General features: G+C 38.8%; 1 protein-coding gene across 3 annotated transcripts in view; it reads right to left on the reverse strand.

Annotated features, from left to right (window-relative positions):
- Positions 1 to 23,617, reverse strand: part of SLCO4C1 (solute carrier organic anion transporter family member 4C1) — a 101,224-nt gene that overhangs the window by 8,498 nt on the left and 69,109 nt on the right. For all 3 annotated transcript variants that reach the window (XM_073344597.1, XM_073344596.1, XM_073344598.1), the window contains 4 exons: positions 22,854 to 22,998; positions 19,423 to 19,618; positions 10,200 to 10,353; positions 3,798 to 3,985 (listed from right to left, as the gene is read on the reverse strand). In XM_073344597.1, the coding sequence (XP_073200698.1) occupies positions 3,798 to 3,985; positions 10,200 to 10,353; positions 19,423 to 19,618; positions 22,854 to 22,998 (683 nt within the window). The remainder of the gene's footprint in view (positions 1 to 3,797; positions 3,986 to 10,199; positions 10,354 to 19,422; positions 19,619 to 22,853; positions 22,999 to 23,617) is intronic.

Here is a 23,617-nt window from a genome sequence, read left to right on the forward strand (position 1 = left end):
AGGCTTTAAAAGTTGTATAACGGGGATGCAATTATCATGCTCTGAATGTTATGACTTTTAGTAACATCCATATTGTAGCTCTGCATGGGTGAACAGCTGCTTTAACGAGATATTAATGAAGTCTCATTTCAATGGGAAGGTAAGCCCCACACATTTATAGGACTACATATTAATTTGGAATCTAGTGGGTCTCTAGCACAGTGTGTTCAGGATCAAAGACCATCTGAGTTTCAGAGACTGGCAAGACAACCGAGTTGTGGTTAACATGCACGTACCTGTCTTAGAATTTTATACTGCCACTCATCATCACAGAATTAGAGCACCTTCCACATAAAAATCAATAGCAACACAAAGTCCTCAGAGGATTTCTAGGAGTCTTTAGCATATCTCCCTTTATGGGATCAGGAGTCTGTTTGGGGTAGGGTAGGAAGACTGTGTGTATGGCAGGGATTTGGGAACAAGAAGGATGTTCAAATTCTGAGTGTCACTTATGGTGGAAGACTTTCTCAAAAGAGGAAGTCTTTGAAATGTGGGCCCAGTTTAGTTCAGAATCATACACTCCATCACCTTGTAGCTGGTGCTCAAGAGGGAAATTGGCCTATAACTAGAAGGGTCATCCACAGATTTTCCAGGCTTTAGGAGTGTTTCTCTCCACAAGCAGCGAATTTTACCAGTCTCCAGGATGTTGGTGAAATTTTGCATCAGTCAATTCCATGCCACTGAACCCAGCTTACATAGGAACTTGTGGTAGATGTCCTCTTTTTCCCACTGCTTTTCCCAGTTTCATGGCTGCAATGGCTGGATCAATCTCCTTCTTGTGAATAATCCAGACCACTGGGACAATGAAGCACATGTGAACACCTGCTAGAGTTGATGCCGGACTTGTCTGTAATACTGTTTATCCACTGGCTGTTCTGATGTCCACAAAAGTTTAGCAGCAATGGCATTGACTTTCAACTGCGACCTAGTGGCATGTGTGGGATTTGCAGCCCCCAGATGTCTCAACAGATTCCAGGCATGTTTGTTTGAGCCACAGTTTCCGTCTTGCTACATCCAGTGATACCAGGAGAGATTTTACAATTTCTGGGTCCCTACACACGTCATATTTTCAGAAGAGATCTTGGATCTCTAAAGTCCAGAAAGGAGTGTACAAAAGTGATTCTCAACCTTTTTGATACCAGGGAACAGCTTGCTAAACTATATCAGGGTGATCTCAGGGACCAGCACCAGTCCATGGACCAGTTGCTGAGAAACACCGGTGTACAATGAGTTGTCCATGGGAGTTGTTCTTCTTTGCAGGGGTGATTAGGTGCACAGTAAAATGGTCAAAAGTCTTCAGCATTGTGGGAATGTATCCTCTTTAGAAATGAACATCAGGTCAGGGCAGTATCCTCTGCCCCATCTTGCAGAGTGGAAAGTGACATACCGTTTCGCATCAAAAAGGTGGAGCATATCATTTGCCAATGCCCAGTGTGTCAGTTCTTCGTCTGCAACATTTTCTGCATAGATCCTATGCAGTTGGCAGAGCTGATGTATATATGTTAAGAACAGTAAGCTTGTCAATGTACACAGAGATTCCAGTTGTTTCATTGTACTCTGTAGGAGGTAGGACCAAATATTAATTGATCTCTTGCTTTATGTAGATTGCCAGCCCATATTTTGGGTGGTAATTGCTGGCTATAAGTTTATAGCTCTTGATGTTATAGCAATGGTCTTTTTCTTCATTTGCAATATGGGTCTCCTGGAGGGAGAGGATGTTGGTGCTGTTCGTCTTCAGCACTTTCTCCAGGAAGCCGCACATAGACTGTGAAAGGCCTTCAACATTCAATGGGCAGATCTCTACCCTAGAGCAATCTGCCTAGTACATTGGCCCTGAACGGGTAGGTGTATTTTGTTGGTCTTTCGATGGGGAAGTTGACAATCAACATTTGGTCACCAGTTTGATGACATAATAGGGTGGACAGCATGAATATCATCATCTTCCACTCCATCTTATCAATGAAGTATGTTGGCAACTCTTCAAAGTGGTTGATGCTTGGGTCTGGTATTTGAGTTATGCAATCTGGGTTGATTAGCTGGCTCAATGAGAAATATGTGAGAACTATGAGAAATAGTTCTGCTGGCTACAATTCTGCCATGCTGATTGAAGAGAATGAGGCTCATTTTGCTTCCTTTGCTTCAGTGGTGAAGTTCGGTACAGTTTGTGTGCTAGCAGAGGGACTCAGTGTCTTTTGTACTACTGGTACTCTAACTTCACTGGCAGTAGTTCGCCTGTGAAGCATACTATTTTTCTTGGTCAGTTTGGGAAGGAGGAGGAGAGGCCAAAGCATTGATGATAAAAGTCAACAGGTGATTTGTACTATTGTACCAACTCATCAGCACCTTGGCCTTGTATTTGGGTTACTTGTTCTAAGGAGATTTGAAAACTTAGGGAGTTCAGAAGTCTTTGGGGGAAAATCAATTTTGATTGCTCTCTATCCTGATAGGAAAAAAGGAAAGCAGGAAGGCTTTGATCTCTGCCTGGAAGAGGTGGTGATCAGCTCAGGAGAGAGGTATGCTGGTGATATCTCCAATATGCAGTCCTAGCTGGAAGACAGGATTCAACATACATACCATATATGGTTACATATATAGGTCAGAGACTACCTGAAAGAATCTGATGGGTTCTGTATAGGTCATGAGATCAAAGTACTACTGTATCATTGAGATTGTCCATGTGAACATTGAGATAATTGAAGACAAGTAATCTGGGGATTCCAATACCATACTGGGCCGCATATCTGAGAGTTCATCCAGGAAGTTGATGAGGTTTTCACCTGGAGGTCTGTAAACCAATATAATTCCTAAATTCCTTTTGCATCCTCACAGACCACATGAATGCACTTTTTGTTTCTGGTATGAAATGTCTTCACTATCGGAGGCTGGAGGGGAACAGGATTTACTCCACTTTCTCTTATCTGGTGCATTCTGGATACTGTCTTGGCTTGTAACGTACAGATGGGAAGATTAGCTGTGTTCAGATAGGGTTGGACGCGGCACTGAACCATGTCTCAGTGAGGCAGGAAAAGCCAGGTGCTTCATCAAAAATGAGATTATGGATGGTGTAAGGATAAACAGACTTTAGCTTTCCTCTCATATTGATGGAGTGTGATCTGCCCTTTAAAAAGGAACCTTGTGCTACAAGTAGTGCCACCAAGTGGAAAGGAAGCTATTTCTATTTTTATAAGAGAAAAGGTGTTGTGAAAAAGTAGAGAATCTACAGATGACAGTAATCTCTTCATCTAATGTTCAAAGGGCTTAACCTGCTTAAAACTGGTTATACACTACACGGTGATTATTAGAGTCTAGGGAGCAGCAGACGGAGGTGCAAAGCACTCCTTTATATATTTTGATTATAGAGCTGATCCTGTATAAAAAGAATAAAAACGACTTAAAATCTTTATTTTGCAAGTTGTCAGAATAGTTACATTCCTTGCCACTGGGAGCAACAACGTAGGTGACAGGTTTCAGAGTAACAGCTGTGTTAGTCTGTATTTGCAGAAAGAAAAGGAGGACTTGTGGCACCTTAGAGACTAACCAATTTATTTGAGCATAAGCTTTCGTGATCTACAGCTCACTTCATCGGATGCATGTAGGTGAGATATCTTTTACTGGATCAACTTCTGTTGGTAGAAGGTACAATCTTTTGAGCTACACAGAGCTCTTCTTCAGGTCTGGAGAAGAAAGCATGCTATGCTATGTTTATACTCTGCTGTGGAGCCAGGAATATGTTGTTGAAAAGTATGAAAACCAAATACCTGAGGATGGCCACAGTAGTTGGAGTAACAGCCATAAAAGTGAAAACAACAGCAAAAAAGAAAAAGCCCAGGAATACAGGCAAGAACGTGCATCGTGTTTGGCATTTCCCAGCCAGAGCCTCAAAAGGGACCTCTTCTGCGTCAAGTAATTTTTTTGGCATCCCAATACAGGAACAGTTTTGGTAAATCTACAAATAATGCACACAGCAAACAGTGTTATTTCAAAATATGTAAAATTGTAAATTATAGTAATTGATAGAGATTAAGTTGTGATCAGACATCCCACATTAACACATATTACTTATTTCAAGGACAGTGCATGACCTAGTGAACCCTTAATTTATTTTGTGATATTTTCAGCCATACTATCCTGGTTATTCCACCTACTTTTGAAATAACTATGCTCACTTACATTCCTCCAACTGTAAAGACTAACTCTCTCTCCACTTATTACTTTGCTTTCCTCCTGGGCTGGCAAGCTACCAAAAGAGGTCTCCTATTACCCGAACAGGAGTTACAAAATATCCCAAACAGAGTTCAGGGGTATTTAGACATTAAACCTTTTTTGCCAGACTAATTATTAGATTAGATTAAATTTAAATTTCCCCTTTTATTATTAATTAGGCATTACTTCATTTTGCACTAAATATAAGCTCAAGGAGAGACTAAGTAAACTGAGAACACTTGATTTATACACAAACTCCAGTTTAAAAAAAAAACATGAAAAGTTGAATATTCTGCTGGTGTCCCTCAATTTATCAGTGGATAGTTTCAAGCACTTTACAGAAAAAAGTAAAGCTGAGAATAAACAACCCAAAATGGAAGAGTCCTGTACTCCCATAAATATACCTTCTTGTTACAAGTTATTCAAAATTCTGAAAGTATGAATGCTTTTTTGTCTGGACACTTTTCATGTGCTAGTCCTAATTTCTAAATAACCTTAACAGTTGCCTTAACAAACCCTTATTCCTAAATTACAATTGTCTGGTTATAACCTGGAAGGTTTCCCACATATACACACTTTATCCAGCAAGATTCTCAAAGAGCCACTTGATCTGTCAGCATTGGCTGATTTAGTATTAATATTTTCAATAAAATTCCTGATCAAACCTCTCCTCTTCCACTAATTAATTATATCCGTATAATTCCCAAGGGTACATTAGAGAAGAAGGATGGCCTTTTATGGTTAAGGCACTGCACTGGGACTCAGAATATCTGGGTTCACTTCCCAGCTCTGCCAAAAACTTCCCCCAATTTGTATTTTCTATTTGGACTGTAAGTCAAAAACAGTCTCTTATCTGCTTATATAGTGCAATGGGGTACTAAGCTCAGTTGGCACCTCCAGGCCATATTTTAAAGATAATGATAGTATCACATATGGCACTTGAAGGATAGCATTATTGCAATAAAAAGAACGAGGAGTACTTGTGGCACCTTAGAGACTAACAAATTTATTTGAGCATAAGCTTTCGTGGGCTAAAACCCACTTCATCGGATACATGCAGTGGAAAATACAGTAGGAAGAGATATATATCACAGAGAACATGAAAAAATGGGTGTTGCCATACACACTATAACGAGAGTGATCAATTAAGGTGAGCTATTATCAGCAGGAGAAAAAAACCTTTCGTAGTGATAAGCAGTGGTTACCTTCTTCTCCAGTGTTGTGCCTGTTCAGCTTTTGTCCTGTTTCAACTTAATCTAAATATCTTGTCTTTGTTCAAGTACAATACTCACTAAATTACTTTCATATTTCTCAGTCTCTACTTCCATATTCTCCACTCATTAGCAACAGAAGGGACTAGAAACTGTAGAATGCTCTTTCTAATTCTTCAGAAGAATGTTGGTAAATTCCTATTCTCCCTATTCTTCAGAAGAATGTTGGTAAATTCCAGTGCGGTCAACTATGAATTATACTTTATATAGCACTATTATTGGGCATAGTGCATGACTTAAATGAAGGAAGGCAAAGCCTCTGAAAAACTTGCAATCTAAATACACAGAGTGTTTGTGTAGGGGAGGGGTGAATAGTGAGGGAAAGGTAGGATACAGAAGCAAAGGTAGTGGGCGTGTGTGTTTGGCACACACTATTTTTAAGACCTTTTCCCCCACTTCCTTTTCATACTTTGTGGAGAGAGGAGGGTGCGGTGAATGGTGTTTGTTTAAAATATGTTTGTTACAAATACAAGCTAAACTGAAGGATCTGAGGGAAGCAGGTGAATTAGTGATGCCCTTGGCATAGAAATGGGTGGAGCTATTAGGAGATACAGATATGGCTTCTTGGCTCACAAGCTGCATTTGCTCCAGCATAAGTTTCAGTAGCCTATAGATGGAAGAAGTAGTTGACAGAATGTGAAAATTATAATAAAATACACTGTGCTAACTGCATAACTCTAAAACACAGAAAACATGTAATGTAAAAAGAATTGTACACTCTTCTTTTGGAACAAAATGGAGAACAGATATAGAAAAGAAAAGAGAATTTGTACTTTATGAAGATGAGATGGGATCCAGCCTTGTCATCACCATGGTCTTCCAGCCTCAAGGCCTGTCACTTACTCTGGCCCAAAGAGCAGTTTGAATTAACCTTTCCAGGCAGACATGTCCAACAAGTGCTTCATCTGTCATATAAACTTTAATCAAAACATGACATTCTTTTCCCTCATGACAGTTCTTGTCTACTTGCTTTATACCAGAGTAAAAAATAACTTGAATGTATGCCCTCCAGTAAAAACACTCGCACAGCTTTCCAATATTAGCTAGAATGAGTATGACTAGTACAATATCAAATGAAAAGCTGGAAGGCTTCCTTACTACAAAAGTTATCACTGCATTAGCCAGCCTTTTCACTACCACTAGAGCAGCTTCATCATTGTTAGTCCTAGTGTACATATGGTACTGGTGAGTAGGGCTAGATGACTGGCAGTATCACAATAGCATCCTTTGCCTATGGTAGCACACACCATTTGCAGGAAGAGGTACAAGATTTCAACCTTCCTTCCCACCCCTTTGCAAAAAACAAAACAATAAAAACAGATGAAGGAAATGTGTCCCAGCACTGCCTACATAAGAAGAATTAGAGACATCCCACACTGCTACTTTGGTGATACTATGACCAACTGTTTTGTTCATGTCTGACGGCACTCCAACTCAGGCATAAACCCCTGAAAAGAGAGTCAAATAACCTTGAACTGGTGTCAAAGAGGTAATATGATTAACTTTCATGTGGACTCAATTAACTCACTCACTTTGAAGTCGGCTAACTATCCACATCAACCTTCCTGCTTTGGTAAGCACATTCTAATGTTTAATGAAGTAACGGGAGAATGAAATGTAATTAACAGTAAACTATCAGAGGCTTTTATAATCAAGTGAACAAATGGAGTGATTTTTAGTTCTATTTTATTTTAATAGAGCCTCCAGATTTTTCTTCAAAATCTTTCTTTAAAAAAAAGATTAACATTCCTTCAACCAGGAATAGCCATAACCTCACGTAGATCCCTGTGTATAATGAGGTTATATGGCTGTGCAAATTCCTCTCTAATTTACCTTTTTACCCAGATTCTACATGGTCTCTCTGGGGTAGGTAAATCCATGAAAGAGGCTGTCATAAATATAAAGGGAAGGGTAAACACCTTTAAAATCCCTCCTGGTCAGAGGAAACCCTTTCACCTTTAAAGGGTTAAGAAGCTAGGATAACCTCGCTGGCACCTGATCAAAATGACCAATAAGGAGACAAGATACTTTCAAAGTTGGAGGTGGGGAGAAACAAAGGCTCTGTCTGTGTGATGCTTTTACCAGGAACAGAACAGGAATGGAGTCTTAGAACTTAGTAAGTAATCTAGCTAGCTATGCGTTAGAGTCTGTTTTGTTTAAATGGCTGATAAAATAGTTGTGCTGAATGGAATGTACATTCCTGTTTGTGTCTTTTTGTAACTTAAGGTTTTGCCTAGAAGGATTCTCTGTTTTGAATCTGATTACCCTGTAAGGTATTTACCATCCTGATTTTACAGAGGTGATTCTTTTACTTTTTCTTCTATTAAAATTCTTCTTTTAAGAACCTGATTGCTTTTTCCTTGTTTTTAAGATCCAAGGGTTTGGGTCTGTGTTCACCTATGCAAACTGGTGAGGATTTTTATCAAGCCTTTCCCAGGAAAGGGGGTGTAAGGGTTTGGGGAGGATTTTGGGGGGAAAGATGTTTCCAAGCAGGCTCTTTCCCGGTTATATATCTGTTTGTTGCTGCCACCACCAAGCATCTAAGTCCAAGGGGAAAAGGAAAATAGTTTGTACCTTGGGGAAGTTTTAACCAAGCTGGTAAAAATAAGTTTAGGAGGTTTTCACGCAGGTCCCCACATCTGTACCCTAGAGTTCATAGTGGGAAAGGAACCTTGACAGAGGCCATCTTCTTGCCATCTTCTAGCTTACCTTGACTGGTTGCTATTCTGCCTGCCTTCTCCCACTGTGCACTTTTCAGCATTTTCCACAGCAAGGGAATCTAAGAGTTTACTGTGCTGAGGGGACACGGCAAGGTGATGATACTTCTCAATTCAGGACAGCATGGACAAGAATGACCCGGTTCAGATTTAGGGGCAGAAGGGCACTGTTTTGGGGAGATCAGGAGGAAGCAACTACCACCTAGAGTTGATAAACCAAACATGACCAGGTTTCCATATGTATTGGTCTTAAAAGTTCCACACAACAGCTTCCTTCCTTCTCTTGCGGTGCAGTTCTTATACTTCCACGTGGTTAAGTGTAGCTGCCATCTCCTGCAGGCATCCTTTTGGTACAGAAGGAACTGAAGCACTGTATTCTCCCCATTGCCCAAGCTGCATGAATTTCGTGAAAGAAATTCAGCAAAGCAGGACTTAACTCTCAAAACCAGAACTGCTTTGGAGCAAGAGCAGCATGCCCCAGCACAACTCTCTCTCCCCTAAAATTCACCTTCTCTGGCTGTAACCATAGCATTATAATTGACTCTGAATTCTTCTCTACTTGCATGTCTATAAACCTGCTCAGAACCACTTCTGCAACACTGCCTATTAAAGGAAACAACTTCAATGCCACGTCTGCTGAAATCCCAAGTCCCTTCCTCTCATCTCATTGGAGTTGGTATGGCAATCCCCATTTTTTCACGTTCTCTGTATGGTGTGTGTGTATATATATATATATTTTTTTTTCTACTGCATGCATCTGATGAAATGGGTCTTAGTCCATGAAAGCTTATGCCCAAATAAATTTGTTAGTCTCTAAGGTGCCACAAGTACTCCTTAGTCTGTATCAGCAAAAAAGAACAACACAGCTACCCCTCTGAAACCTGTCATCTCACCTTGACATTTGATTCATTCTCTAGGGGGTACCAAAATAATCACTCTTAAGACTCCACCACAAGCAAAATGTTTTTGCCCCCACCTTCCCAGACTGCGCTGGCACCCTTGCACAGAAAGCCAGCAGCTTTTGGAATTATTTTGATCCTAACAAATCTGCATGAACTGATGATGCATTTGGGGCCTTATTGTATAAAAATGGATAAGGATCCATTCATTAATTTAACACTGACTGAAGTGCTGCTTTTTTAGCCCACCATTTGAGTCCTATCATCATCTGAGCCCCAAATAAAGGAGTTTAGATAATTTTAGAAAGATTAATCCATCCTGTTCAAAGTTCGAAAATTTACTTTATTGGAATATATTACAGGGATGAAGTTTATTAAAACAGCAATAATTTATATTAAGGTATATGAGTCAATATCATGTAATCCTGTGCCGGAATTCATCTCTCAGTGATAGGTTTCAGAGTAGCAGCCATGTTAGTCTGTATTCGCAAAAAGTAAAGGAGGACTTGTGGCACCTTAGAGACTAACCAATTTATTTCTCTCATTTAGAGCCTGATTCAGAGACAAAACAAAATTATCTGACAAAATGTCAGCAAAGAAAATTCAAAATAATTTCTAGATACATAAGTAAATCCCAAAATCCAGGTGTGCATTTAAAGCCACTGGCTGTTTTGGACAGTAAAAATTAACAGTAGTAGCCCTTTCTGTTTAGTCCACTTATCGTTTTACAGAATGAGTACAATGCTAGAATTGTCACAGAGAACTACATTTGCAACAAAACACTGCAGACATGTAACAACTACGAGACACTAGACCCCTCATTCCACTGACATTAATATTCACTTATAGGTTCAAAGGGGCGTTTTTGTTTGGGTTTGGTTTTCTTTTTTTTTTTTAGTTCACAGTTATGTATTATAAAGCTAATGCTGATTCACTGTTTTGTTGTAATGGAAACAATTCTCTTACATTTTAATAATAATTGAAAATGGCATACAAATTTTGCTAAGAAACCAAGATACAGGATAAACTGTGCATTTATTTCCTGTTAAAGACATCACATAAAAAAATACCTTTTTCCTTTTTTGAACAGTAAAAGATGTACATCCTGCAAAACAGGGAGAAAAATACTGGACTTCATCTCTGCCACAAACTGGGTAATAAAAGGAGCGTAAGCAGTTGCAGTTAGCATTACATGGTGCAGTCAAGTTCCTTAACTTGCCTGTTCTGTAAGGTAAAGATTAAACAGGCAATGAGTAAACAATAGATTTCATTAACTCAGTTTAAGAATAATTTACAATAGGGAATAGAGAAACATGAGTCAGTAATGGAATGCTCATATGTTCACTAATCTACAGTTCTACACAAACATACATTACTACCATTATAAAGTTCAAACTAATAACAAATGTAAAGATCACACTTCTCTTTGAAAATTTTATACTTATTGTAATACCTAAAATTGCTATACTGAAATATTATGGGGAAAATTCTAGTCTGTATACTCAGTGCATCTGACAGCACTTTGTCTAGTGATTTTTATTACATACTCTGTATATTCAGTTTTCCTAGGTGTTTTTGTGGATCATTAACACAGCTACAGATAAGAGAAAAAACACATTTTAAAGATAAGTGGAAATGATATTGTATAATGAGCCATGTTAACTACTTTTATTGATCAAGTATTGATTTTATTCCTTTAACTCAATCTGACTCATGAGCCATCTCTCAGATATCTGCTGTTTTATTAGTCCCTTAGCCAGATGACATCTGGCTTCTTCAAATATCAAGAAGGCTACATGTGCTAACTACATAGTGACAAGATAACACCTAAGTCATGTCCCAGAGTAGCTTTGTAGCTCTGGGAATTGGTAACATAGATAACTGAGTTCTTTAACTCCTGTGTACTACAGCTGCATATCCTAGGTTTAGTCCTCTCACTTCCAGAGTGGCAAAGGTACTATAGATCTATAGCTGAAGTAACCATGCACAGCCTTATAACATTAAAATGTTAAGTTATATGAGAAGTAAATTAAAGACTTTCCCACAATGCACGAGGATGGAACAGGATGACAATGATTTTGAATTTCCTGATGGAAACAGCGCATTACACAACTTTTGCATCATAAGTTGTTTCAAAGCTAGTTCTACTGAAACTAGGGAATGCTGCAATTTTAGCAGTTTAAAAATCAAGCTATATTGTAAAGTGAGTGGTAGTATGTTAGTGTCCAAACTATCACTTAAACATCCTCCAATTTCAATTGGGAGAAATTTGGGTCAGTTTATAAACTTCTATTTTTATTATGTGCTCCTTTAAAGATATAAATTAATATCTTTAAAAGGGCAATTCACTTCTGCCAGTGACAGTTCAGTTAGCTGTAAAATGAAATTATTATGCACAACATTCAAAGTGCATGTGGAATGCTACATCAAAGTTACAAATCTAGAAGCATTCAGTCATTTTTACTGAGTGGTAAAATGCCTTTATTCTTTATTCATAGATTCATAGACCCTAAGGTCAGAAGGGACCATTATGATCATCTAGTCTGACCTTCTGCACAACGCAGGCCACAGAATCTCACCCACCCACTCCTGTGAAAAACCTCACCTACGTCTGATCTGTTGAAGTCCACAAATCGTGGTTTAAAGACGTCAAGGAGCGGAGAATCCTCCAGCAAGAGACCTGTGCCCCATGCTACAGAGGGAGGCGAAAAACCTCCAGGGCCTCTTCCAATCTGCCCTGGAGGAAAATTCCTTCCTGACCCCAAATATGGCGATCAGCTAAACCCTGAGCATATGGGCAAGATTCGCCAGCCAGATACTACAGAAAATTCTTTCCTGGGTAACTCAGATCTCAGAATCTTCTGCAGACATCTTACATTTTTCAAAAATATATTGAAAACTGAGTTTGCAATGCTTCTATCAAAGAGCAAATCCAGACACACAGAGAAAAGGCTATTGTGTTTATTTGGTGCACATGGACTGTAATGCAACTGAAGCAAGTGGGGGAAGCTTTCACAGCTGCTCCACGACTTTTCCAGGGAAGCTTGACTGGTGGAACCAGCTGATACACCCTCACAATCCTCATAGGGAATATGACCGGTTTCAGAGAGTAACAGCCGTGTTAAGACTGTATTCGCAAAAAGCAAAGGAGTACTTGTGGCACCTTAGAGACTAACCAATTTATTTGAGCATAAGCTTTCATGAGCTGTAGCTCAAATGAGCTACAGCTCATGAAAGCTTATGCTCAAATAAATTGGTTAGTCTCTAAGGTGCCACAAGTACTCCTTTACTTTTTTCATAGGGAATATGTAGTTTTTTGCAAAACAGAGACTGGCATTCAGCGTGCCAGCAGAACGGCAGTGATTTCACTGCATTCCTGCTCTTCAACTGCTCAAGGAGGTGAAGGGAATGTTGGTGGGAGAGGTTTTGCGCCTTAGATATTATCATAATAGATTCAAGAATGTACAGTGTATTACTTCCATCCATGTTCTCAAGTGAACCATTCTGACACTTCAACTGTTCAAAATCACCACTATTGCTAATTAAGTTTTCTTGGTGAGAATCAGAGCACAAAATGATACCAGCACCATATCAAGGATTGTTTCTTTGTGTCTGAACTCAAAAGTTTTACAATAAATGATTTTCAACATTAATAGGTGTAGAAAGGTTGGTACTATGCTGATACAAAGGAAAAGAGCATAAAAGTATCTTATCTTCTACAAAGATGTAGTGTTCATCATGATGGCTGCCTTCAAAATTTCCAAACAAAACAATAAACACCCACCTACTTCCCAACTTCATGGGACTATATTCAGTTTCATCTCAAGCATCAGTCAAACCACTCTTGTAAAGAGAGATTCTCAAAGAAATGAGTCATCAGTTCAGTACCTAGGAATTTAGCCACACCACATTCAAAGTGGGAGTCAGTCATGTGATTAAATTCCCACAAGCTCATAGAATCTCTACCAGTTACCATGTCTACAGATTTAGCTGTGCATTGTTCTAAAGTTTCCTGAAGAACCTATGGAGAAGTGCTATTTTATTAAATCCCCTTTTCTTTCCCAGTCATTTTGTACGTCAAGCCCTCTGAGAGGTAACACGATGGACAAGATAAAAATGAACTGTTGCCAATGGATGCCAGAAATGAGTGTAGTTGAAATGGTGCTGATAAGTTTAGCTGTGAGGGTTGAGACAGACAAGAAGTCTTTGACATCATTGCAACAACTAGGCGGGATTCAACCATGGTTGCAGAAATTATGCTGAAGAGAGCATGGATTTTTATAGACCTACTGCTAATCATGATCACCAATGGTTCAGCTGCATCTGTTGGTTCCACCTGTTCACTATCTTAGTGAAAAGATACTGCAGAGTTATGGATACAAAAGATTTTGCAGTTCAGTTCTGTTTCACATGTTCAGTTTTCAACGAAATTCTCTTTTCCTTTCGGGATAGAGTTTTGCATGTATAATCTCTTCCCATAGTTAAGTGTGCACTTTCCAAATCCAGGTTTCCTATGTTAGATGTTCAAAATGTTAAAACTTCTGTACAAATTTTCCTTGAGGGTGGCTTCACTTTAGATCTTAGCAAAACCAGCAAAATGCCTTGTTTGAAGAAAAAGTTTAAAGTTAGCTCACTGGAGCAATTTTCTTTACTTTAAACCTATGTGAATATAAAAAGATTTAATAATGAATATTCAAAAGAACTATTAACTTCAAATCTACTGTAAATTGATGCAGCACTAAGATTATATAATTAGGAATCGAAAGCTCAGAAAATGAGTTAGAATTTTTAAAACAGCCTTGCAGTGGACAGGACACTAGTCTGGGGCTTGGGAGAGCTAGCTTCAATTCCCTGCTCCTTCACAGACTTCCTGTGTGATCTTGGACAAGTCTTTCTCTGCCTCAGTTTCCCATCTGTAAAATGGAGATAGTAGTACTTCCCTACCTAACAGGATGCTGAGGAGTAAAGATTGTGGGGCACTCAGACACTATGGTGATATGTGCAAGGAAGCAGGTTTTGTGAAATTTAAGGTTGTTTAACCTTAAACCCTAAAAGTCACTTCATGACTTTTAAGCCAGTGATTTTCAATGCAGTAAGATGGACTTAGGTGTCCAACTCTTTTGAATTTCAGTAGCAAGTGGGCAACAACTCCCTTCAGCTCCTTTGAAAATCCTAGCCCATGGCCTTACATGTGTGACTTTAAATTTGCATTATTGTGTTTTTGCATTTAACCATGTATGACATACCAATGTTTTGCTCTTATTCTCACATTTTTCTTTAGTAGTTTGTGGGCAGTCACCATTTCATGGTGTGTGTGTGTATGTGTGTCTTGTTTTATGTTTTAATTTATTTTAAAAAAGTAAGAATATTTCACTAGACTACGGTATCCTGAAAGTATCTAATTTATTCAGTTATGAATCTAGTATTGTTTCTACTTTGAAACAGCCTACCTCTCAAACTCCATGTTTTGTGTCATTTTCCTATTATATGTGTGAGAGAGTTTTGACTTTAATTCATGAATACTAATACAGATAGATTCATAGATGCCAAGGCCAGAAGGGACCATTGCAATCATCACGTCTGACCTCATGTATACCACAGGCCAAAGAACTGCCCCAAAATAATTCATATAAAATGAACTCCATCTGATAATTCACATAAAGTGAATGAGGCATATCTGTCCTAGGTTAATGTATCTCAATTTCTCGGTTTCCAGCTTATGCTACAATTTCTGATGTTCTTCACTGTCCACTTTTTGCAGTTGCATGACATTGTTACTGGGCAGTCCTCAGCACATAAGAGGTGGCTAAATCTGATATTTAAGATCCCTGCTCTCCCAGACCATTTAGGACACAAATACCTCTTTCATGCACGTTGTAGGAGCGCATGGGTTCACTTGTGTGTACTTGGTTTAGAGCCACTGGGGGCCAAAAAAGAGTTCAATTTATGGCAGCAAGAGCAAAAGACAGAAAAGTTAGAACTGCACTTTCTAATCAAAATAAAGGTCCTATTTTTGTCACCATATTGTTCTGACAACATATTAAGTCCTTTTCTAAAATTAAAGAATGAGGACTGGGAGTGGAATATTGAGAAGTCATTTACCCAGTTGCACTGCATATCACTCATGTTTATGCTTATCTTTAAATGGAAGCTAGAATCCCTAGGTACCAGAGCATGGAATTTATTTTCCACAACACCATCTGGCTCTTTGGCAGACCCTCAAACAATTGGAGTTGCCTCTAGCTCTGTCACTGCATGATAGAATAACTGGCTGCTGTTGAGTTGTCTGAGTTTCAGGATAGCTGATATTTTCTTTTTTCATTCTGCTCGATTCACAGCAATGTGTGTCCTTTTATCTGTTTATGAAATAGGAGTAATTTAAATCTCTTCGGAGACACTGTGTGACAGAAATGAGTGTTTTTACTACCACTTGAGCTTTCTGTGAAAGCCTGCAAATTTAAAAGGTCCCTTTGCTGGTACTGTCTTTAATCAAATAGGATTTTTTTGGCTAATCAGCAGTACCATATGCAGATTGCCACAAACATTTGTATAAGCTGTTTCTTCCTACAGCAGGTCCTCAACTTCTCTCTTAAAACATGTATCAATTCCAAATATTTTAAAAACTAGCAAAAAAACTGTAAAGAGTACTTATGTTCAAAGAAGCATTTCAAACCAAAAAATCTTTTATCATAATTAAACTGTAGCATCAAACATTGAATATCTGAATGTTGACAAGTGCAAAATAATGCACACTGGAAAACATAATCCCAACAGTACATACAAAATGATGAGTTATAAATTAGCTGTTACTCAAGAAAGAGATCTTGGAGTCATCATGGATGGTTTCTCTGAAATCATCTGCCCAATGTGCAGTGGCAGTCAAAAAAACTAATGGAATGTTAGGAATCATTAGGAAAGGGATAGATAATAAGATAGTAAATATCATACTGCTACTATACAAATCCACGATACATCCACAGCTGCAATACTGTATGAAGTTCTAGTCATCCCATCCCAAAAAAGATAATTTAGAATTGGGAGAAGGACAGAGATGGCCAACAAAAATGATGAGGGGTATGGAACAGCTTCCATCTGAGGCGAGATTTAAAATACTGGCACTGTTCAACTTAGAAAAGAGATGACTAAGGTGGGGGAGATATGATAGAGGTCTATAAATTCATGAATGGTGTGGTGAAAGTGAATAAGGAAGTGTTATTTACTCCTTCACATAAGAATGAGGGGTCACCCAATGAAATTAATAGGCAACAATTTTAAAACAAAGTATTTATTTGCACAATATACATGCAACATGGGGAACTCATTGCTAGGGGATGTTGTGAAGGCCAAAATTATAACTGGGTTCACAAAATAAAATGGATAAGTTCATGGAGGACAGATCCATCAACGGCTATTAGCCAATATGGTCAAGGATATAACCAGTGCTCTGAATGTCCCTAAATCTCAATGCCAGAAGTTGGGACAGGACAACAGGAGATGGATCACTCAATAATTGCCCTGTTCTGTTCGTTCCGTCTGAAGCATTTGGCACCAGCCACTATCAGAAGACAGGATACTGGGCCTGGACCATTGGTCTGACGCAGTATGGCCATTCTTATGTTCTCATCTCCTATTTGTGCCTTTGAAAATCTCTCATTAAATGGATAGCATTTTAAAAAATCTGCATTTTTAAAAGGGCTTTCTGAATAGAAAATTAAAATAATAATACTAAAACTATTCTTTTAAAGTATCATACATTATATGTTTGTAAAGACCAACAGAGTTAGAATATAAAGTTAGAAGGCTATTGAAACACCGAGTAATTTTCAAGTATAACAATGTAAGCTGTAACTTTTGTCTCCCTTATCCTAGGTTAGAATTTATTAAACTTGTTCACATTCAAATGTATCAATGACAAGATGGATAAAGTAGATATCACCAACGATGGTCATTTTGAGGTGTTTTGCTTTGCACCAAAGTAGTTCGGCATACTAGGACACACCACTTGCTTTCTCTTCACTGCATGCAGCCACCTGCACATACTAGTGTGTGTGTGTGTGTGTGTGTGTGTATACACACACACACACTGGTGTTCTGGAATGAAACAAAATTTCTTATACATTAAGGGCAAGCTGATTATCCTTATAGAAGGGCCGCATGGAGACTGGATGTCAAATGGAAATGCTGAAGTTGCTCAAGAAGTCAAAATCCATTAACAGAAAGAGACCAGAATCCTTATAGATTCAAGCATAGAATCAGACTAATTGGAAGTTTCAAAAACAGCTAATATAGTCCAGTAGATAGGACACTTGAGTTGGACTCCATTTAGACAAGTCACTCCACCTCTGTTCCACCCTTCCCCCACATTCAGAGTCAGTCTGATCTACTCAGTATGAAAGTTTTTTGGGTCAGGAGCTGTCACTTCCTATTGTGTTTGTAGCATAATGGGGCCCCATCCAAGCTGCAGTATCTAAGCACTACTGTGATAATAAGGAACAAAAATTCTTTACCTATTTGTGAACACACTCCCCAACCACAATTAAAAAGTGTTCTAAAATACTGCTATCACTATCTACCTGTGTAGATTTACTTACCCACTGGAATTTAAAACAACTCCTATAAGTACACTCTCTGGAACCCGTTGTTCTGAAAGTAAGGTTAAAATATAACTTTATGTATTTTTTAGTATTTAACACTGTTCTGACTGATCCTTTTTCCTCCATATTTTTTTTCAGAAGAAGCCACATTAAGACTAGAATTCTATCCCATGTAGGTCAGATTTTTGTCTAATTTGGATAGAAAAAAGGTAGCTCTCATTTGATTTGAATACAATTTAGCATTGTAGTACCTGGATTTTTTATTGACCATATTACAGGACAGTATCCAGTAGAGGATATGCAAGAATAAAAGAGGGGAAGAATAATTCAAGAGGAGCATCTGACCCAAGAGACCATGTTTCACTGATGCACCCATCCCAAAGTAACGAAAAACAGTTGATAAAATTAGAAGCAAAATGTTAAGCTGCACAGGAGGTATGGACACTTCAGAAAAATGAAAGAATTCCTAAATCAGGGCCAGGAAGGCTGAATCAAGCTCTGTCTCCAGAAAGCAGTTCAGACAACTAAGGGAGCTACACAGAAGGAGTGACACCATCTACATAGCCCCTATGAGCAAGACTCCCTGCCAGGGTTAACAGAGTTGGGCTAGTAGGGCTTGTGCTAGTACTCTAAAAATAGCTGTGAAGACAGCACTTTTAAGTTGGTTCAGGCTGATGCTCAGGCTCTGAAACTAAGGAAGGGGGGATGGACTTTGGAGCCCAAGCTCCAGCCCAAACCACAAGTTCAAAGTGCTGTCTACACACATATTTTTAGAGCACTAACATGAGCCATGTTACCCCAAGTCTGTCAACCCAGGTTGGAAGGCTTGCTCCTGTGGCTGTGTAGATATACCCCAAGTAAGCAAAAACACCCTTGTCTAGATTTCAGCAACTAGGGTTATCCTGCTGCCTGGCCAAAAAGGCAAGACCGATGCAGCTCATGTTCTCTATCCAGGAAGGCCATGGCCCTTTGCATGACTGGCATATATGATTGACATGATGGTACCTGGTCTCAAATGAGGCCTACCTCACACCACCTAAAGCAAGATCAATTTACCAGTTAAGTTGCTGGGCTCAAAATGCCTTTCAGCTAAGAAGCAGGTATGCATGCAAAGGTAAAACTACAGGGCTAAGTTTCTCTCTACTCTGAGAGCTGAAGCCTCCCAGTCTTTTAAGAAAGAATGGTACACAACAGAACTGGAGGCCCACTGGTTGCAGACCATTTGCTGCCAAAGCAGCAAAGCTAAGACTTCAACCTCCGTGCCATCCTTCAATGTGCTTCAATAAAAGAGCAGGGGATAGGACTCTCTTATCAAGAAAGAAACCTGCATAAATTAATCAACCTCTAACAGAAATTGAAGAGGGTTGAGGGAAAACATTCTCCAAAGAAACACAGACATCTAACCTAAGGAACCACACCAGCTGCCCACATCTGCAAGAGACAGAGAAATAATAGCTGAGCATAGTCAGCCTGCCAGACCCTTTTATAGGACATATAACATCACAAGAACTTTCCTGTTTTCATCTACTGCTAGCAGGACTTAACTATGGAGAGGATTCTCAACTTTCTCGAAGTATGTTTTTCATACATTAAAGAAAATTAAACAAGACAATTTGAAAAGTGTATTTATGCACTGTAAAACAGTTTACTCATTTTGAACATTGTTACCAAGCCCAAGAGTACATTAAACTATATTTACCTGTTATATGTTTCAGAGACACCTGCGAATGGTTCATTCCCACATTTAGAAAACACAAACACCGTGTTTAATATTAGAGCCACTGAGCAAGTACCTAATATGAACTTGATTATGTTTTTGCAATCCAGTTTGTACTTGGAAACCAAGATGCCACTTATGATTTGACCTAGTGCTGCTCCTGGAATTAATACAAGCCCTAGAGTAAAATGAGACACCATCAATTACACAAAAATGCAAGACATAATCAAAATTTAGGGTGTATCCTGATTTTTTGTCATTTCCAAACTATATTACTGGAATTTCAAAAGGCATGAATGAACTTTTATAACAGTTCTCACAAAAAATAACGTAAATGATTCTCTTTAGATTTAGATGCATGCATCTGTGACCTCACATTATTTAGCTGTTGTTTCAAACTTCTTATTGCCAAAGGCACAGCCCAATCTTAGATTGTGTGGTAGACACATTAGATTAATATAGCACTCCTTTTAGGGCACCCTTCAGTCAGCTGGGAACCTTCCTCCACACAGTCTACTGCTACTTTAAGCACAAGATTTTCCATAATGAATTCCAATGATGTGCAGATATTGGGCTTTTTTGGTCCTCCAAACCCCTTGTCAGACAATCTCCCTATCTCATTTTCTGAGCAATTTCTGGGGTTAAAAATAAACCCAGAAGAAATAAAGGGATGAGACCTTCCAGGAAGGCAAAGAAGCAGTAGAAGTAAGTACCTGCAGCAGTCATAGCTAAACTGGGATAAGTGGAATCACAGCAACAACTGAAATAGCAACTCCTGCAGGGAATTCCTTCACTGTCATCAAAGAACCAATAGATTGAAAGGTTCCAAGGGCAGTAATTGTGGTGTGGGGTAGCTCACTGATAACCAAGAGGGTCCAATTCCCCTTTGCTCAGCCCATGATGCCAGCCACCATCACACGCTTGTTAAATTTTCAAACAAGCACCTTTGTTCTTTCTCCCATTCTGCCCCCTCTTGTTTTATAAGAGCTTCCCATCAACATCTGCAAAACTCTCTTATTAACCGCCTTAAAACTCTGCTTTCCCAGAATACCCACAAAATCTTAACAATTAGGCAGTGGACTCAGCACACCAGAAGCCTAATGGTCTTTTTCAACCACACTGCTTTTCAGATTGCTCCATGCAATTGAATATCTGATTTCAATTAATTTATTGCATGGTATTTTAACTTTTATTCTTCTCAACATGTTCATTCATTGTTATTTTCCATCCCTTTCTAATCTGTATACCCAAGTTCTTCTATATTGTTTCAGTCCTCCCACTTTGATATCATCATTTCATTAAGATGCTGTTTACTCCCTTTTCTAGGCCATTAATAAACATACTGGTATTAAAGACCAAATTTAACACAGATCATTGTGGTGGCATAAAATAAGCCCAACACCAATTCCACTTCTCTTTTCTATCACAAAAAAATTCTACATCCCACAACTGCTGGCAGCACAGAAGATGAGAGTCCCATGGAAGGAGAGAGCCAATAACAGGAGTCAGGGAGCAGCCAGGCCAGGGGTCAAGGGCAATTGGATCAGGAACAAAGTGGTAGTCATTGCAAACAAAATTCCCAATTGCCTTTTCTTCCCCTCTACCCTAAAATAACTTTGAAGTTAAGCAGACTTCAAGTGACATTCAGACTATATCTAAATTTCCTATGGATTAACACTTTAGCTGAGTCTATCCTAAGAAAACCATAAACGGTATTCACCAGAGGTAGCAAAGGTGGAAACTGTCATGTCAACAGGACTCGAGACATTTTTATTAATATATTGTCTGTTGAATTAAGTGAGATAGAATATATGGGGCCAAAGAATCAAAGGTGTTAATATAACCCAGTCACTGTTCAACATAAGTTTTAAACAAGGTTCAGAGTTTTGTATATGGAGACTTCAGCCTACTTAGTATGGAGGGGCATGGATCAGCGTTCACATCGCACTCCCTGTCAGTACCCGGCACAGGCCAGGGAAGCTAATGATCTAACCAGTTGACCAAATTTGGTGATAAATCCTGGTCACATGCCAACTGAGGCCTTTAGAAAGAAAAAAAAACCTTTTCTGATAGTGACTTAGATGGTATTAAAGATTTTTAGAGAAAAGAGATACAGTTAATTGAGATGGGCTGGAACTGTTGTTCTTGCTCATGTTGTTAAAGTCTGGTCCCAGTTCCTAGATGACAAAATAAGACAAACACACACAAAAAAGGAGAGAACAGAATAATAAAGATAGAAAATCTAATTGCCTTTCACTTGCAACCTCACAGCTGGAAAAACACAGGCAAGGCACACAGTCTTATCAGCTACTCTAAGACCTGTCAAACTTGTACCAGCATCAAGCTGTTAGGTTATTGCTTTTAGCTGCCTCTTTCTGGTCACAGGCTTGCAGCAGTGTGGCCAAATATGCAGTCTTGGCCAGGTAAGCCAGATTCTAATTAGACAGAAGTAAAAAGGAGAGAGATTGGAAAGAGAAGAAATATGGTAGAGAAGGAAAAAGTATACATTTGTGGAGAGGTGGGACAGAAAGTCTCACATCCCAGGTGGTATTTAGAATTCAGCCACAGCTGGTGGAGGTAGCAGTGTCATCTGACTCCCTCCCTCCAGCCTGATCTGCTCAGGACATCATTCAGCATTAGGATGAAGATGGTCTAGGGTCGCTGGAGATGGTGGGGGTGGCAACTATGCTGGTGAAGCTCAGGCCAGTGGCCAATTTTTCTTCCCAAAATCTTCCTTGAAGGAGCCAGAAATGGAGTGGTGGTTAACAATTCCCCCATTATTTTGGACACCAGTTAATTTCCAACATACCAATTTTGATTCACTGATTCCTGGTTCCATACTTTCCTTGTTCATCAAGCATGATCTTAATACAGTACTTGAGGATCAGCCTCACTTTTTGTTTTGACTAATTCAGTCTGTCTCTGTTTTGCACCATTTCCCATCAACATTTGTTGTTACAGGTTATTGTGACATTTATGAATTTACACTTTTTTTTTTACAATTGAGCTCTCAATTAGGGTAAATTTGTAGGCCAAATTATTACAACACTGTCTATCCCTACAATGAGTGATAAAAATGCCTGGAGTTCTGTTGATGCTACAGCTTCTTCTAGCAGAGGTGCACCACTAGTGAATCACAGGTGATAGTTTTCCTAGTGTAGGCAAGGCCACTGAGTGGAATGGTGTGGGAAAGAGTCCACTGCTGCTCTGAAGTTCACATTTTGTAATAAAAAGACCAATTTTTGCTAAAAATATTTATGTATTAAAGGTTACAGAAACTCTACAATTGCAAGTACATACCAATCCCAAATTAATTTCTCTCCTCTACCAGCTAATTAACATAGGCAGTACAATATATATATAGCACAAGATATTTTTATTTAAAGAGTTTAAAAAATTGAAACACCCTTTACCTCCTAGTGTAGCTGAGTAACTGGATGACTGTCCAAACTGATTTTCTATAAATTTTGGCAGAAATGTGGCAAAGCCAGTGGCAACTAAAGCTTCTGTAGAAGCAGCTACTATTAAACACATCAACACAGGATTCTTCAGCAGTATCTAGGAGGGAAAAGCTTATTTAGTATTCTGTACATTACTTCATTATAATATTACTTTTACTGAATTTATTTAATACAAATAGAAACTACAGTGTGTTTAAAAATAACGTTTTAAATGTGTGCTGATACCCAAGATTTTTAAACCAAAGGATTGCAAGCCCTGAAATTCTGAATATGATTTTCTACTCTTCCACAACTGAAATAGATTTATCAGAAATTAGCCTCAAAGGATTATTTTTCTCCAGTGCACATGTATTGTCCATTCTAGTTTTAGATGTTTGAGAGATACGTTTTCCATCTATTAGACTGTGCTAAAGCCTCCCAAAGAAAGAGATCATATTGTCAGGAGAGCTAAATAACAAGAGAAAGCAAAGACAAACACACACAAAAAGGGAGAGAACAGAATATTTTGCATCCTCTTATTTCTAACTATATTCTCTTGTGGGGGGAGGGAGGAAGTTTGGGGCCAAAAGTTAATGAGTGATTAGGGAGAAGCAAGGAGACAGGCTATGTCTACACTGCACTTTTGTTATTAAAACTTTTGTTGGTCAGGGTGTGAAAAAACAAACACACCTAACCGACAAAAGTTTTAACAAAAAGTATCAGTGTGAACAGCGCTT

The sequence above is a fragment of the Lepidochelys kempii genome, chromosome 5 (genome assembly GCF_965140265.1).
Source record: "Lepidochelys kempii isolate rLepKem1 chromosome 5, rLepKem1.hap2, whole genome shotgun sequence".
Classification (NCBI taxonomy): Eukaryota; Metazoa; Chordata; order Testudines; family Cheloniidae; genus Lepidochelys; species Lepidochelys kempii.